The following is a 17,120-nucleotide window of genomic DNA, read 5'->3' on the forward strand; positions in this document are numbered from 1 at the left end:
TGATCGGAGGTTACGATTTGACGGTCAATCCCAACGAACATGATGACGAGCAAAACGAAGGCGTTTGTTAGGAGTTATCTGTGCGCTTCGCTACGCTGCGGCGCACCCATCCGCTTCCGCGTATGGGCCTCTATCACTACCACCTTTCCATCACCTGTGTACCTTTTGTATAGCCTCGCCATATAAGAGTTACATCACCGTCAAAATCGGGTTTCTTGAATATCTTAGTATTTTACTAGGGATAGCTAGAATTTATATAGTAGGCTTATAGTTATAATGCAGAGAATATTCTAATCTATAGTACTTTATAAATTTCAGCTCAGAATTAGAGTAATGAAATGTGATTAAAATGAGCTCATAGAAATTTTTTCTTACAGGTAGAATAGATCGATAATTATTCTGCCCTTCTAAATCTAATTTTTTTTCTTATTAGTAGGAATAGTTACAAGAAATAATAAGTAGTCCTGTATATAGAGAAAAACAAGAAAAGAAACTTTACTTTGTATAAAGCGATATCCGAAAAGCGAATTTTTATGATGATGTATCTTTTGTATGGTGAGACTATACAAAAGGGGCACTGGTGCTGAAAGGGTGGTGGTGATGGAGGCGTGGCGCGCCTATACGGGGAAGCGGATGGGTGCACTGGAAGGCACGAATACTCGGTTTTGTTGTGTTGTGATTTTTTGTTTTTCTTCTTTGTTGGCATTCGCGGTTGTTCTTACTTTTCGACATGATGGGGCTCTCCGGGTCCGAGACGCTCAATTCGTGCGAAGACTAGGTACTGCCAATTTACAAGATTGTATAGGTATGAAGGGAATGAGTTGTAGGATTGGTGTGGCTGTAGAGGGTTGCCTCTTATTTGCCTGCCACGAAATATGTGCAAAAATCGATTCATCATCTCTCTAAATGTTACCGCCAAAAACAAACCTCCAGGCTGTCTATCAGCACATGCAAATGCAAAAAGGCTTCTGTCTAATTCTTTCTACCACGCAGAAGCTCCCAACCAATGCTGCCATTTTTGCCTTCCTTGGCAGTCACCTCCTCAACCGCCTTGACAAGATCGTAAGTGATTTCTTCAGAAACAACGCTATCATGCTTATAGCTCGGGTGCTTAGCCACGAACTCGCGAATCCACTTCGCACCCGTCCACAGTGTACCGTCAGCGCGTTTCCGGATCAGGTCAAGGTAGCTGGCAAGGAAGCAGCGTGTTTCGACGTCCACGTTGACGCTGTTGAGATATGACTCCACCAAGGGGATCAGGCCGGGAAATCCGTCTGGGCAGCCATTCACAATCTCGGCGATGGTCATCAACTCATACTCTGTCTCGACAGGTCCGAGGGGTGGCGATGGTGGAGGTGTGTTGACTGCTGATGATGTGGTAGAGGAGAACGTGCTGCCATGGGAGGAGTGCTGCGCTGCATGCCTGGGGGCCCGGCGTCCGAACGGATCCTTGCGGAAGTAGAATTTGCTATCAAGCACGGCGTTACGGGCATGAGCCGTTTCCATGTTCTCGGTTGTGCGCGGGATGGGTAGATAGAGATTGAGGTCGAAGCTGAGGATAGCACGAGTGATAAGGACGATGAAAATGCTGAATGCTGCGTTCTCAAAGTCGGTGATTTGGATCTCCATGGATCGGAACTCAACGCGCCAGCCAATGTCATCTTTCTCGGATGGTGGGGGCTTGAATCGCATGTGTTGCCAATTGGTTGATTGGAGATTCTCGAAATGATCTCCCTTGTGCAAGTCGAGCTCTTCTAGGTCTTCGGAGAAGATGACTAGCGGGTCGCGAATGAAGAGATGTGCGAAATGGGTGGCAAGCTGATCATCCATGCCTCCTTCTATCAGCTTTTTCTTAATATCCTCGTCGACGACGAGATCAGGATCCAGATATTCCTTGCGCAAGCGCGGATCTTGGGAAATATAAGTGGAGTTAGAAGCGTATCGCGACTTGGGAATTCTCCATCGATCATTTTTGAGAGGCTAGATGGAAGTCAGTCGGCAAGAACATAGAATAGAAATGGAAATAGATCACTTACAGCTTCACCAAGCTCTTCGGGAGTTCTGTCATCCACGGCGTTGCCAATCTGATTCCAACGCACATCCGTGTCAACCAGGAATCCCTTATAGATGGGCGTGGCGGCAGTCAGAGCTAGAAGAATTGGCCCGAGAGGACTCAATTGATCATAAAGCTTCCGTCCTTCAGTCATATTCTTGGCCTGGAAGGTAATCTGCAAGCAACAGCTGCCCATGCCAAAGGCCATTGCATCCATATAGACGTGGTCGTCTTTGGCTGCACCATTACGAACGTCGGCATCCTCAGGCCATTGGTGAAGATCATAGTTGACGGTAGGATCTTTGAATGGAGAGGGAGTATTCTGGTCCTTGAAGACTGGCACATTCAGCTCCACCTTGCGCCCGCGACGTGAGCGAATATTGGCCGCCAGGGTTGGGAACCGGATGTGTGGGTTGGCAATCTCGTCAGGCACGAATTGCGAGCGAAGTGCAGGCCCAGATGGGGGATAGTAAGGCTGGATGTAGTCACCCTTTGTTCCCAATCGCGGAAAAGTCGTCAGGGTAATAGGAGATTCGTTAGGGGCCATGTGCGCCTTTGCGATTTCTCGTCTCCACTTCATGTTGGATTCCACCTTCAACAGATCCTTGAACCCGATACCCCAGGGCTCTCCAGGAGTGGCTTCCAGCATGAAACGTCCGAACTCGGGGTGGAAGTGTGGAGGCTTCTCTCCCACGCTGATAACAGTGTAAGACAATAGGTCCCAATTAATGTATTCATGGGCAGGCCAGACTTACTGGTCTCCATGTTCACCATCACTGCCAGAGCCTGCCGTCCAAAGGGCCTCATCACGAGCGAGGGACTTGAGGATCTCGGCCTGGGCCAGAGACAACCGTGCCTTCTTGGCTGCGTCATCGAGGGCTACCACGAGGTATTCGACCTATAACATTGAGACATATAAGTAACTTTCTTAATAGCATTGGCCGAGTTGGAAATCGGGTCGGCCTACCTCATCACCCCAAAGTAGAGCATCGCGCTCTTTGCCCTTGGCTCGTCGCCAGTTCGCCAGAAGTTGCTATGAAATCAGTCAGCTCTTGCGCGCGGCCGTAAAAGTGACCAGGGACGATCAAGCAGCGATGCCCGCTCTCTTCGCATACCTCAATTCCCCATTGTCGCACTTGATCGGCTTTCTTCTTAGCCTCCGGCCATTCCAAGGCAGTTCCCAGCGCTCTTTAGAGGGCAAGTCAGATATGATTGCTGTTTCGAAATGCATTCCCATGCCAGAATTGAAGCAGCACCTACAGAAGACCCATCGTGCTGGTATGGCTATGTAGATTGCCGTTATGCGCTCCAGTAGTCCAGCAATTACCCAATCACGATAATGCGGGTAAGGATGCGATCAGGGTTCTTGATCAGAGACCGAAGTCAAGAGGAGCCCACGGGCAAAGAGTAACAAGGACAGTGAGGTACCCGAAGTGAGATTTAAGGAGTAGAAGAACAACGGCGCATAATCCCCGCGTTCTGACTGATTCTTTTGAGTTCTCGCATGAAGAGGGGAATTTTCAGACGCCCCAATGCTTCCCGGCGGGGCTCAGGCCTGGATTACGGCGATAACGGCGCCGAGTGGATTTCTAAGCAGTCAGGTGATGGTTCCGCGTTTACTCAAGGGTCAGGAAGTATATCAGGTTCAAATCAGGTTCATTTTTATACTTGATCTTTCATATTTGATGAAGGAATTCGCTCTGATATATATACTTCACTTCAGGCCTTAATTCTATAGGATCCTAGTCAGAGATCCTGCAGTCAGGAACCGGCGCATAGCGCGCCACACTATTTTCCAATCACACCACCATCGACCAGTCCCTGTCGGAGGCACATCCCCAATCTCCAACAGATATGCAGTATCCCCCGCAGAGCTCACTTAGATCTTTAAGCCACCAAATACATTTTCCAATACGAGGAAACAAGCTACTCCAATATCGAGTACGGAGGGTCTGGAGAACCCGACCTTTCATTATGCTGACAAATAGGAAGACCGATGGACTGCCAAAGCTGTGAGATCTACAAGTCCAAATACCCCGCGACTATTATCCGATTACGTACAGCGTACATAGGGCAATAGTTCTCGTGCTCTGATCACATAAAAAGATTATGTCAAGTCTGTCAGATACGAATGGCTGACCAATCGGCAGAGACAGGTCCGTCTCTTTCTCGTTGGGCGTTTGCGGAGACCATCAAGTGTCTTGTGCAGCTCTCGGTCTTACACCAGCAGAGTTGGGGCTGTAGAGCTGCTCCAATATTGACGGGTAAAGAAAGCAGTGATCGCAGTGGTCGACCACGATGACTTGCTAGAGCAAAGGAAAAGGCTGGCCAAATCTTTGGGTGCTTCCCAACGCCGTAAAGGCGGTCCATGAGCAGTCTCGGTATATCGTCTATGTACATAACCTGCTGCTTTCCCAGCAGCCCTGACCGCGCAAACACATATCACAAAATCGACAAGCTTAGTTGCTGCGAGCGCCGTCCTTGGAGGCGCGGAGCTCGTCCATCTTGGCAACGCGCTTCTTGAACTCCTCGTACTGGCACTTTTCGTATGAGTGTCGTTCATCCTAAAGCAAACAGAAAATTGGCATCGGTCAGCGGGCAATTCGTGAACAGCGAAATATGTAGGGAGTGTGGAAGTCCAGCAGAGACGCGGTCATCCGGGTTAAATGCGTACCTCGCACTTCCAGGGAAGGTAGTACTCGGCTTGTCGGCAGCGGTTCAGGGGAATGAGAAGGTGTGCGCAGGAGTCGCGATATTGCATAGGAAGACGGGCCTCCGACATTTCCTTGCGGGTGGCTGGACAGCATCAAGTTAGCTTCAGGTCATCAAGATCCAGGTGCGGATGATTGGCTCTCAATTGAACCGGGCAATCGTACCCGAGGTCTCCCCAAGACCCACGGCGTTCTTGACCGACTCGACGACAGTCATTGTGAAGGTATTCGGGGAGTGGAAACGGTTGGGAGGATGAAGGACAGGGCGAAGACGGCGTCGGATAGGCGGTTTGCACCGTTTCGCTATGTTCCCTTTGCTTCCCGATGTAAGTCACATGACCAAAAGTCTGGTGATCTACGACACGTGATTTTACGCCGAAAGCGGTTTAGCTCCCAAAATCCACTTTACGCGGTCTCATCGCGTCTCTGCGCGTACCTGCGATGCCACCCTAGCTCCACCCAGCAAATCGTGTCGCTACACCTTGGGATCGACTTTGAGAGCGTGAAATGTGTCGAAAGTTGATGCATTCCTGATACAATTGACTTGTGGATCCTTGAGGCGGTTTCGGGCGCCTACGTGCGTGCCACAATCGCTGCTCGGAAACGTACTGGTTCGCCGCGAACCCTCGACAACTCAACATGGCGGGGATGGGGTCGATCTATTCTGCTACCTACAGCAGTGTATGTATACCATGGACATAGCCTTATGTTCTGTTTCATTTTATCTCGGACAAAATCACCTTCCTCCTCGTTGTTTGTCTCGATCGTGGCTAACGTGTATCGATCCTTCCAGGTCCCGGTGTACGAGTTCAAAATCGACGGCGACAGTGTGATGCGACGGAGGGCAGATGACTGGGTCAACGCAACACATATACTGAAGGCTGCTGGCTTTGATAAGCCTGCGAGAACCCGAATCCTTGAACGTGAAGTGCAAAAGGGCGTGCATGAGAAAGTGCAAGGCGGCTACGGCAAATACCAGGGTAAGTGACAGTTATCAAAGCTGAGGCAGAAGCGAAATGTTTGTAGCTGACAAGCCGGCCCGTGACAGGAACATGGATCCCGCTGCCAGATGGTCGCATGCTGGCAGAGCGCAACAACATCTTCACCAAAATAGCTCCCATTTTCGAGTATGTAGCTGGAGATCGCAGTCCTCCTCCAGCTCCGAAACACACTTCGGCTTCTTCGAAGCCCCGAGCACCTCGGAAATCTACCAACCGCGCTGCTGCTGCTGCTGCTGCTGCTGCTGCGCCGCCTCCAGAAGTTTTCAATGTTGTCCAACCTCAGCGGAGCATGGGCCCTCCGAGCCTTCCTCATGAACAATATGAGATGAGTGCTGGGTTCGATGACAACGAGTCAATCGAGCAGGCGACTATTGAATCCTCCTCCATGGTCGCAGATGAGGATATGCTTCAGATGTCACAGCATACAGGTCGCAAGCGCAAGCGAGGGGTGAATGAGGCAGCTGTCATGTCCATTACTGATCAGGAGCATATCATCTATGGTGACCAGCTCCTGGACTATTTCATTACCGTGGGCGATGCCTCTCAGGCGTCGCGCATTCAACGTCCAGAACCACCTGCCCACTTCCAAGTTGACCGTCCGATTGATGACTCTGGCAACACCGCCCTGCACTGGGCTTGCTCAATGGGTGATCTTGAGATCATTCAGGATCTCCTTCGCCGAGGGGCCGATATCAAGGCTTTGTCTGTTCACGAGGAAACCCCGCTTGTGCGAGCGGTTCTGTTCACTAACAACTATGAGAAGCGAACATTCCCTGCTGTGCTAGATTTTCTCTTGGATACCATCTCCTTTCGGGACTGGTTTGGTGCAACTTTGTTCCACCACATTGCCGAAACCACTAGAAGTAGGGGCAAGTGGAAGAGCGCCAAGTATTACTGCGAGGTTACCCTTGACAAGCTATGCAAATCATGTTCGCAGGACGAGATCGATCTACTATTGTCGTGTCAGGACGACAATGGTGATACCGCTGCCTTGGTGGCTGCACGCAACGGCGCTTTTCGTCTGGTGAACATGCTTCTCACTCACTGTCCTCGCGCCGGCGACCTGATGAACAAGAAGGGAGAGACAGCCACCAGCATGACTCAACGCTTTGCTCAACGCTCGCATCATACAGACCACGATATCCCACCCGCTCCATCATCCGTGACCATGGCCAATGACCAAGCCGACGGCATCGGAGGCGATCTGGTGCCTTCAGACCATCAATCAATCGCGCCGCCCGTTGACTCCGCGGTCACGTCGGAGCTTCTCTCCAAGATCGGAACCATCATGTCTGAAGCTAACAAGAAACTCGCCGTGACTTACGGCAATTCCAAGCTCAATCAGGAAGACTCCAATGACGTGGCTAATCCGGAAGCTCTGTACGAGCAATTGGAGACAGATCGCCAGAAGATTCAGAAACAAGTTTCTGCCCTCACTGTCAAGGAGGCAGAGTATGAGCCGAGTGAGATCCAGGTTGGCCGATACGAGAAGGTTCTAAGCAACTACGAGTCCCTCCTCGAAAAATTGCAACATGCCCGCCTTTCATCGCAGTTGAACAATGGAGTCCCCTTTGAGGGTACCAAAGCCGAGCCATCTTCTCTTAGCCATGAGGATCTGGTGGAACGCTTCAACTTGGCACGGGCTCTGGTCACCGCCCAAAAGACCCGTCGTAACGCGGTCAAAGATCTCGCACAGCAAACTGCTGATGCTGGTGTGAGCACCAAGTTCGATGTCCACCGAAAGCTTGTGGCTCTAGCAACTGGTCTCAAGGAGGAGGAACTAGATCCGATGGCCGCTGAGCTGGCCGAGACGCTCGAGTTTGATCGCATGAACGGCAAAGGTCCATCTCCCGAGCTGGATACTAAACACCTGCCGTCTCAGAACGACTCGGTCACCATGCCTCCTCGTGTCGTTGCTCCAGTCATGGATGCCTAGTCGACCTTGGTCACGGTACCTTACCCTTGACCGCCTCTTCTGTATCCGTAACGACTCTCATTGTGTTTCTTCCACTTCTGGCATACCACTGTCTCTCTGCTAGAGACAAGGGCTCCATGGCCAGCAGATACCCCATCGTTTCTCTTCCGTGCCTTTTCTATGTTATCTCAATTCACCATGTCCGTTGAACCACTTTTCTCGTGGGAGGACAAGGTCTGTACCAATTCTGGAATGCTTGCATATTAACTCGCAACTTATCCTAACTTATCGGTGATGCGTATCACTTCCCTACGAGGGGGTTTCTCTTTTTTGTCTGTATAGACAATTGTTTGTGTACATAGGAAACCGATCAACTACTCTATGCGAGCAGCCATTTTTCTCCGGATATCCTCATTAGTTTAGAGTTAATAGCTAAAACTGCATCCTTGAGCTCCGGAACTGCAGCGAACGTGTATCCCTCACATCTCGGCATGGGCGATAAACAAGTTCCCCGCTGCCGATCTCTGCGAGACAAATTATCTTACGTACCAGTAAGCAACAAGCAAGATCGATAGTAGTCCTCGTGGCTTCGGCGTCCAGCTCATGTGGCCAAATTGAGACCGCCATGTAAGATGCCAATGTTCACTAATCTATACTTACTGGTCACATCTCAGCAAGAGTCAGTCTTTCTACAATGATTGGCGGGTCAAAATACAGTTCTACTTGGTTTCAACTCGACGACAGCTGGATAAAGCTCTCAGCCACCATGTCCAGTTCCCAGTCTCATGGGATATGCAAGTCACTCGATCGTTTAGCCCTGGAGAAAGGCTTGTGTCCGCCTTGCAAGTTGCCACAGAGAGCCTCAGCAATAGAGACAAAGTGAGCCTATTGGCTGTGGTAGGGAGCTTGGCAACAGCGCCGGGCGGCTCTAGGGGCACTGTGAGACGCCGGGAGCAAGTTGACTGGCGATTATTGTGATTGACTGGCCAGAGGCTGGCCACTGGGGGGCGACGCTAGTGGGCGTCTCCCGACCAATGGATGGGCCCGAGATGTGATGAGGCCAGAACCTTTGGCAGCGGTCGGGCGCTGAAACCGCCCCCATTGGTTGTGTTGGGGGGCGGAACTGCTTGTTCTTTGTTGACTGTTCCCCACTGGAATGGCAGGCAGGGGATTGCTCGCGTGTGAGTGGAGCTACTGTAGAGGAGAATCGAATTGTGCTGAAAACCGGTCATGTTATGATGTCTGGGATGGAATACTTGATATGTATGGAGCACCGTTGACAAGAAGACCAGCAAATGGCCCAAGCATCGAGACTCCACAAATTGTCTAGATAGGCCTAAGGGGCCAATCATGTGCTTACACTAGTCCCAATCTGGTCTAGTGGCAGTTCTGTGCCTGACACCCATCACTGATCGGCGCCTCAGGCCACAAGGCTCCAAGGCACGCCTCCCTCCCCACATCCGCACTTCGCCCTCTGCTCTTCCTCTTCTCTTTCACTCCCCCCCATCCTCTTCTCTTCTCCCCCCCCCACGGATCTTAATCTTCACTTCTTTCTTTTTCTTTCCCTGCATTCTTTCATTACCAGCTCGTGTTGATTGGGAAAAGTTTCAGAAAATCATCCTCCGCAAAAAAAGGATACTGCAAATAGTCTTCCGATTCGTTCCGCCCCTGAGTGGTTCAAGAGAAAAGGTTGCTCGCGTCTGGCCGACACCCGAAAGCCCGATATTCGCCCTTCGACTCGCTTTCGATCTCTACTTCTACCTCCCCCCACTCGGTCTCTCTTCGCATCAACCATCGTGCCAGGGGTTCTTATTTTGTTTCGCTTCGCCATTACTTTTCCGCCGGTTCTTCAACCTGCCTTTTCGGTCGTGACTCGCACTTGGTTGTGTTTTTCTTCCAACCTCCCGAGTCCTCGTGCCCCAGTGACCGCGTCGAACTTATTTTCTCTCCGGCTGGGACTTGCAGAGCATCTCCCCATCAACTACTTTTTGCTTCTCGATCTCGTGTGAGAGACCGTGATATTCTCATAATCGCCTTTTTGGTATCTTTGCATCGCTTTTTTCTTTTCCGTCCTTTCACCGTTTCCCCGGCTTCTGGACCCTTCGACCTTGTAAAAAAAACAAGCGCTCGTGTCCTTCTGTACAGCTCGATAATATTGGCATCTTGCATTTCGCGGTCTTCCTCATTGAGCCAGTCTGTCGTTAGCTCTTCACTGCATATCTTCGCTTGTGGTACGCGACCCACTCTTTTCTCGACCGTCTCTTCAGCGCTGCATCTTGCTTACTTTACATTCTCGACACAGACATCGCGACTTGTCCCTACGATCACTTCATTCAATCTCACCGGAAAATCATCGACTCGACCTTGATTTTCGGGTCGAAACGTTTTCTGTCATAGAACTCCAATAATCACCTAATCACTCCGGGGCAAACGAAAAGCTTGAAGCTTTGTGGTTGATCCCGAACGCTCGCACAACCCCGTAACGGAGAACTGAACGCGACTTGACGTTTCCACTCTCAGCTCCTTGCACATAACCCTCTTGACCCGCCAATCCTCTTCCGACACTCCACGAAAAATCATGAGTATGGACGCTGGCGGTCTTACTCAAATGACCTACAACAACAACTTCAATAATGGCACTTCCCTCGGTGTCCCGGGCTCTGGCTTCGCTTCACGGGGGAAGGGCTCGCATATCAAGCGCTTGAGCGTGCCTCCCCAGGTCGCCACCATTGATGAGTCCCAGGCTTCTGCATCCCTGCAAACTCCGCGCACGAGCCGTTCGCATCTTCTGGCCGGGCTCCGAACTGCCCCTCGGTCTGCCACGATCCCCTCGCAACACCAGCAGCAACACCAGCAACAGCGTGGTGGCATGGAGAGCTGCCGATATGGGGGCTACACCAGCCGAGGCAACGATCGTGTCCCACAAACTGCGACGGGAGCTGGATTCCCGCAGCACGCATACACCCAAAACCATGGAATGAACGCTCACCATGCTCGTCCTGTGTACACTATGCCGGAACAGGTGCTCGCACCTCCTACTCTTGACATGGTTGGTGACAATGGCGTCGATGAGAACCTGTACGCCGAATTGATGTCGACCAACCTCTTTTTGGCCGCGCAGCAGCAGCGCCTGCAGCAACAGCTGATCAACGTTACCGCAGCTGCTCAGCAATTCCAGGGTCTCAACCTGGGAGGAATGTCCCTTCCTCAGCAGCAACCCATGTCTGCGCTTTCGATGGGTGCTAGCATGGGATTCTATCAGCAGCAGCTTCAACAGGGCGTGCAGCCGATTGTTCAACCTGTTCCCGGACAGCCTGGCTGGTTCTCCGTCTACAACCCCCTCACCGGCCAACAGAGCTACATCATGGACAACAGTTTCCAGGATGACAGCCTGACCCATGGCTACGCTGAGAACTATTCGTCTGGCCAACAGGTTCCCCAGTTCCGTGCTGAGATCTCTCCACCAGCTGAGTCCGTTATGTCGCCAGTGCAGACCTCTCAGCCGGTCTCTCCTCCCAGTGGTACACCTTCTCCTCCCACCGAGTCTTCTGCTTTCCGTCGCAACAACCGCAAGGGTGCATTGTTCAACCCGACACTCAAGACTAACATCGACACTGTCAAGGCGAACATTGGAGCCGGGCCTCGCTCTGCTGTTCTTCCACCTACCCCGGCCACTGGGACTTTCGGTCCCGGACAGGCTCGTGCGGGTGAGCATCCCATTCGTCAGCCCCGTGGACCGCCTTCCCTTGAGGATCTAGTGGCCAAGCCGACTTCTAAGCATGAGGGAAGCAAGAACTTTGCAACTCGTCAGCGGCGCCGTGCTGTTCACAACCTGGTTCGCGCTGGAATCGAGCGTCGAGGTGATACTCGCAGCTTCGGATACAGCAGCGGCGGTACCAACACTCCCGCCAGCGAGAAGGAATTCACCTTCTCCGATGGCGACGATGCCACGGTGCGCAGTGGTAGCCTCTCCAGCAAGCCCAGCCTGGGCAGTCTTCGGGCTGCTGCCAACGGTGCTATTGGATCTGAGCGCAAGGAGAAGACCGGCCGGGACCGCAAGTCCCCCGACAGCCCCTACCACAGCGCCACCCCAACCAGTGAGGATGGCTACTTTGGGTCAAAGTTCTCGGACACTATCTCATCGCCGGCGTCTGGTACTACCTCCCCCTCCGTTGCCGCTGTCGTTGCGGGACAGGGACAGGCTGCGCAGCCAACTGAACGGCGTAAGACACCAATGCTTGTCTTGTCCAGTGCTGAAAAGCGCAAGACTCCTTTGATGTAATGCCGACTCCCATCATGTGACAGCGACGTATGACCTTTTCTCTTGTGTTTTCCTTTTTTCTCTTCATTTTTTCATTCCATTGGGTGGGCTTCTATTATTTTCCTTCATCGCCTAGGTTCGCCGATGACTCTTACCCTTCAATTCGCTCCTTATTCCTGTATCCTGACACCTGTGTCAGAATTTTATGTGTGTGTGTGTGTGTGTGATGAAAGCCCTGCATCAGTCTGCAATGACCTCATTTCATTTCTTGACTCTTGTCGGCTGTTGCCATTTTTTGACCTTCACTTCTCGCTGTCTGGCTTCCTTCCTTGATCGAGGTTGGACCTACCGAGTCACATCCATTTTTTTTACTTGCAGATTCATGAATCGCAAGCTTTTGAGGTTGGATTGACAGTGTCGATTTGACCCTGTCGTCTCTCTTTTTGTCTTTCCGGGTCTCTGACGTACATCCGGTTATGTACAGTCTACCCTCAGGTACCTAAACAAGGGCCTTCTAGTGCAATCAATCAATCAATCAATACATAGCTCTGCAGCTAATCTCGTCTCTCTGCTACTTAATCGTACAACGCTTGTAAATTAGAGATGGATCCTCTCTTATCTACTCCTCCCCTACTATCGTGCAAGACAAGCAACAAAGGTTCTTAACATGGGATGCCTCTGGTCCTTTTTCTTTAAACCCGATTTTTTCATTCTCGGCTTCGATCTTGGTACTCGGTGGGAATTTACTTCACCTAGGGCCGTAGATACCAGGGTACATACACCTAGTGCCAACATTCACATATTCATTGCCTGGTATGCATGAAACAGCATCAAATTCGCTAAAAAACAGACAGAGTCCCCAACAGCATGCAACGCACGAAACAGACTCCACAAAGACCGTTGATAAAAACATGATGAACACGAGCAGAGACATAAGGTAGATATAGAATACCACTTCGCTGCATAGATACACGATTGATAAACGACAGAATTGCCATGAAACTACCTTGTCGGGAGATAGCAGGAGACTCAAAAGTTCAGAATGGAGGCCAGTCAAATGAAAGGTAGGTAGGTAGGTAGGTATGAAGAAAGGCCAACATGGACGGAAAGGCTGGGGGGCTTGGATGATTTTGGTCGTGACTCGTGGGAATCGTGGCTTCTATGTATGGCCGGATAAACAGGGGATGAACATGGTGTTTTCTCCGGGTGGATGGATGGGTTGACGTAGCCCTTTTTGGTGTACGAGGGAATATGAGGAGAACTGGAGCGAAAGGGGAAGACAAATTCAAAATAAGGGCGTGTGGTATGAGGGAGCAATGTTTAATTCCTCAACAATCAACGCGATTTTGACCTCGAAAAATGGGAGTATTTTGGCAGAAAGTAAACACCAAGGAAGTTCCTGCCTCAGTCCGCTGATGGGTAAAAATCTCACTCGAAACATGATATCAAAGACGTAGCCTTGAGTAGGGCGGTTTGGATGCCAGATGTCCAAGGGACTTGACTATTGTCGCAAATGCCTCGTCAACCCCGAACGTGAGACGTGAGCTGGAGTGGAGAGCTAGAAACTAAACAATCCACTCCGCTTCTTACCCAACGGGTATACCACAAGAGCAGCAAGGAATAGGCCCACAGTAGTACCAATAGCCACCTGGACCATGCCATACCCAATATCAAAGACAACGCCGTAGTTTTGATTCTGCGCTTCAGCCGCAGACAGGTTCTTCACGGCATCAACGAAACCCTGCGTGCCATTAGCAACAATTGAGTAGGGCGACCGGGTCATCTCCTCTGCAGAGGTGATTCCCGAAATAAGTGATCCACTGGCAGCGAGACCGGAAGGCACAAGGACGAATATCGCCGGCAGCATTGCAGCTGCTGCGAGGCCGTGACGGACCCGACTGTAGACGTTTCCCATGACACCGATGACGAAGGCGCCTAGGGGCATTGGACACTTGCGTGTTGGAGTAGAAGCGCTTGGAGCTAAAGTAGCTGACCACGTATCCGGCCAGAGAAATAACCATCATCACGGGGATTTGTTTCCACTTGGCGTGGTTGACGATGGCGAGACAGGCAGTGAAGAGGAGGACGAAGGGGAAGCGTTGGAGGTATTCGTTGTTGATTGGGCTGGCTGGGCATGTATATGCTGTCGTTGCTTGGGAGTCGAGTAGTCCGTAGACGGCGGTGCCGATGGTAATTCCGAATCCGAGGAAGAGCGAGTAAATAATGGCGTAGACCATGCGGACAGATCCGGCAACGATACTGCGGGATTGTAGCTCGAGGCTGGCGCAGAGAACTGTGTATCCGGGGAGAATGAGGGCGATGGCTGACTGTGCGAGAGCGGAGAAGCAGAAGAGTGGCTCGCCTTGGTATTGTATGCTTCCGAAAGCGCGAGCTAGGAAGGACGTGAGTACTGCTGCCGAGATCTCGAAGACGTTGGAGTATAGACTTGATTTCGGATAGAGAATGAGCTGCAATACGCCCAGGAGACATCCTAGTAGGAAAGCGATGGGCATGTCGATTGGTCGGGCATTAAAGGCAAAAGGGCCGACTGATGCACTCGCACACCCGTGCGCGAAGATCAAGAAGAGTATGTGAAACTTGTTTCGCCTCTTCATCGTCTCGTCGAGTCGCTGGATGGCTTCTTCCACACCGATCACATCGTGTATCACCTCCTTGTAGATCTCGTGTACGTCGGCCAATTTACCTAGGTCAATGCCCTGGTTTGACCGGACGACTTTGACCTCCGTTGTATGCGTAGAGGCGTCGTCAAAGGAGATAATCATACACCCCGGGATATACAAGAATTGACCGTCAATTTCCAAAACACGCGCAGTCATCCGCATATACTCCTCCAATCGGTGTGTGGGCGCGCCATATTTCATCAACGCCCGACAGAGTCTGATCGAATAACGTTGTCGGGAGAGAAGCTCTGCAATGTGGACAGTGATTCGAATCTCGTCTTCCAATTTCGGTTTCGCCCATCGATGTGTCCCGGACCCTCCCGTAACAGCACCGCTGCTACGGGAGCGTCTCAGCATGTTAATTGGCGAAGCTTTTTTAAGGGAAGCCGTGAGGGAGATGTTGGATTGGCTGGGTGATTTCTCGTACCACTTCCTGGGCCGGTGTGGTTTCAAGATAGGATCTGGGGAATATCCACGTCCGCTGGATTCGTCAGAGACGCTGCTCTGCCGGGAATTTCCATACCGGCCGCGCCCGTATGGGGAGTTGCCGGGGTTGTGATTATTATACCCGCCAGCTTGTTGGTCGTATAGCTTCAGAATGGAAGATAGGATACCGTTCCTGTAATGTTTAGGCCGGTCGAGAGAGCTCTCCGAATGCCGGCCCTCGGATGGGGTAATTTGGCCAGAGAGCGGACCGGGCGAGGGAGGTCGGATGCCGGTAAGGAAAGAGGAAAAGTCTCGTCGGGACATTTGGCCCACGATGTACTGGGCTTCGGCAGTGCGTGTTGTAGATCGCCCGTCTAGGTCGCCCGCTTCCTCCTCATCTGTTATCGTGATAGTCGCAGCAGCGAAGTTGTCAAAAAGTTGTTGTTTCTCGGAGATGCTGAACAAATATACTTGATGGCCCTCTTCGGAAGAAAATACCGGCTCAGTGGGAGAAGTTGAAGCAACTGATGACAACGAATTGTTTCGAAGACTTGGCTTCGGGGATTTTTGGTGCCGACTCATAAAGGATACAAGTCGCCGGGCCCTTTGGCGGGCATAGCATATAGCTCGCCCCTTGTCAATCGTACCTCGTGTGGCCCCGCGACTGATCTCATTGTTACCAAGTACTGTCAAGCCAGTCTTGCAGTTGATCGCCAGGCCAGTGACATCGGCTGACGCGCCTGGTAGCTTATCTCCCACTGAGGGTCCCCGCCGAGTGTCCGTGGTCCTCTTTTCCTGGATAAATGGAATGTTGGCGGTGGGTGCGGGTCTTTGAGGAAGCTGCGAGCGCTCCCTAGCATCCAGTCGGGATTCAACCGCCACTCCACCACCATTGGACTCATTCGGCTCGGGATCGCCCACGGTGAACTTGATACGATTGGTGTTGCATAGAATGCCGGCATTCCGATGCGGGTCCTGAGCGCCCACGTCATTGGACCTTTCTGACAAAGACTGCGGGCCTGCAGCGCTGATAGCATCACTATATGTTGGCAAATAGGGTGTCTGCAGGTTTGCAGATGTTTTGGTGGATGCTCCCATGGCATCAGAAGTACAAGACTGGCGCGAGACAGGGAGGTTGAAGTATCCCCCCGCCATTCTTTGGCGGATACTTGTGGCTTGCAACTCCCTCGAAGATCGTCCTTCTTTTGACCTTCGTTGTTTCGGCTAAAAAAATGAAACAGCAAACTCTCCAATTTTAAGAGACCGCTAATAAAGCTAAGAATAGCACCGTCAAGATGGAGTGGTCGTTGGTGATGGCAGGTTGTTCGCCTAGCAACAGTCAACTATGTGAGATTATATTGCCCGAGGGAAAAGACCTCGAAGACGAAAGTGGCCTTTTTTGTTTGATCCATGAGATCATCTATCAGAAACTCGACAGACAGGAGAGTCATCAAGTGACTAACCTTGTTTCAAAGGTGGTAGTGAACCAGAAGGGTTGGCCACCTCAGGGCTCGCACGATCCCGTCCACCAGCAGAAGCCTAATTTTTCTTCACACAAGGCGCAGATCGGAAGGAGGCCTGTAATCAGGAATGAAGGATTATGTCACCAATGCATAGTAGGAGATGGCGCAATTCAGGATCGGATAATAACGAGATTCGGCATTAGATAACTGCCAGGGCGAGATGGGAGGGAGAATGAGAAATGGACTCGTAGTATAACCTCAAAGGCGAGGGACCGTAGCCTGGCGGGGAAGCTGATATAAAAGGATCGTGAACAACCCGGACCCCGCGGGTGCTTCTGCTATTTACACGGCTAGAGACAGGCTCCAAAGACGGTGCCGTTGAGCTGGGCAACACACGGGCCACATGAAGGCAGAAAGGTCGGAAAGCCCAGAAGCCCAAAAAAGACCAAGCCGAGCAGGTCGAGCACAGAGGTCCGAAGTACCTTGGGCAAGTGGTAGGGCCAGGAAATGATTTCAATGTGAAGCCGTCCAGTAAGAATGGAGAGGGGAAGGAATACCCTCTATCTGTGCTAGAATTTCCCAGTGATTTGCCAGTATATATTCCCAGTC

At 51.4% G+C, this 17,120-nt stretch overlaps 5 protein-coding genes across 5 annotated transcripts; 2 read left to right on the forward strand and 3 right to left on the reverse strand.

The window, feature by feature from the left end:
- Positions 1–972: 972 nt before the first annotated feature.
- Positions 973–3,324, reverse strand: N7473_009629 (glutamate--cysteine ligase; the record flags this gene model as incomplete). The annotated part of the gene is made up of 6 exons (XM_057155568.1): positions 973–1,980; positions 2,037–2,748; positions 2,809–2,951; positions 3,021–3,086; positions 3,169–3,241; positions 3,314–3,324. The coding sequence occupies 6 exons, from the start codon at positions 3,322–3,324 to the stop codon at positions 973–975; spliced, it is 2,013 nt and encodes a 670-aa protein (XP_057006698.1).
- Positions 3,325–4,512: 1,188 nt separating this feature from the next.
- On the reverse strand, positions 4,513–4,981 carry N7473_009630 (NADH dehydrogenase [ubiquinone] 1 beta subcomplex subunit 7; the record flags this gene model as incomplete). Its single annotated transcript, XM_057155569.1, has 3 exons — positions 4,513–4,617; positions 4,728–4,849; positions 4,930–4,981. 3 exons carry the CDS (start codon positions 4,979–4,981, stop codon positions 4,513–4,515), a joined length of 279 nt encoding a protein of 92 aa, XP_057006699.1.
- A 422-nt stretch (positions 4,982–5,403) lies between these two features.
- On the forward strand, positions 5,404–7,701 carry N7473_009631 (putative APSES transcription factor; the record flags this gene model as incomplete). The annotated part of the gene is made up of 3 exons (XM_057155570.1): positions 5,404–5,445; positions 5,558–5,744; positions 5,813–7,701. 3 exons carry the CDS (start codon positions 5,404–5,406, stop codon positions 7,699–7,701), a joined length of 2,118 nt encoding a protein of 705 aa, XP_057006700.1.
- Positions 7,702–10,258: 2,557 nt separating this feature from the next.
- On the forward strand, positions 10,259–11,962 carry N7473_009632 (uncharacterized protein; the record flags this gene model as incomplete). The annotated part of the gene is made up of 1 exon (XM_057155571.1): positions 10,259–11,962. One exon carries the CDS (start codon positions 10,259–10,261, stop codon positions 11,960–11,962), a length of 1,704 nt encoding a protein of 567 aa, XP_057006701.1.
- A 1,537-nt stretch (positions 11,963–13,499) lies between these two features.
- On the reverse strand, positions 13,500–16,203 carry N7473_009633 (threonine/serine exporter family protein; the record flags this gene model as incomplete). The annotated part of the gene is made up of 2 exons (XM_057155572.1): positions 13,500–13,839; positions 13,892–16,203. 2 exons carry the CDS (start codon positions 16,201–16,203, stop codon positions 13,500–13,502), a joined length of 2,652 nt encoding a protein of 883 aa, XP_057006702.1.
- Positions 16,204–17,120: the final 917 nt, after the last annotated feature.

Source organism: Penicillium subrubescens (genome assembly GCF_028828155.1).
Source record: "Penicillium subrubescens strain IBT 31985 chromosome Unknown utg000006l_segment0_segment0, whole genome shotgun sequence".
Lineage (NCBI taxonomy): Eukaryota > Fungi > Ascomycota > Eurotiomycetes > Eurotiales > Aspergillaceae > Penicillium > Penicillium subrubescens.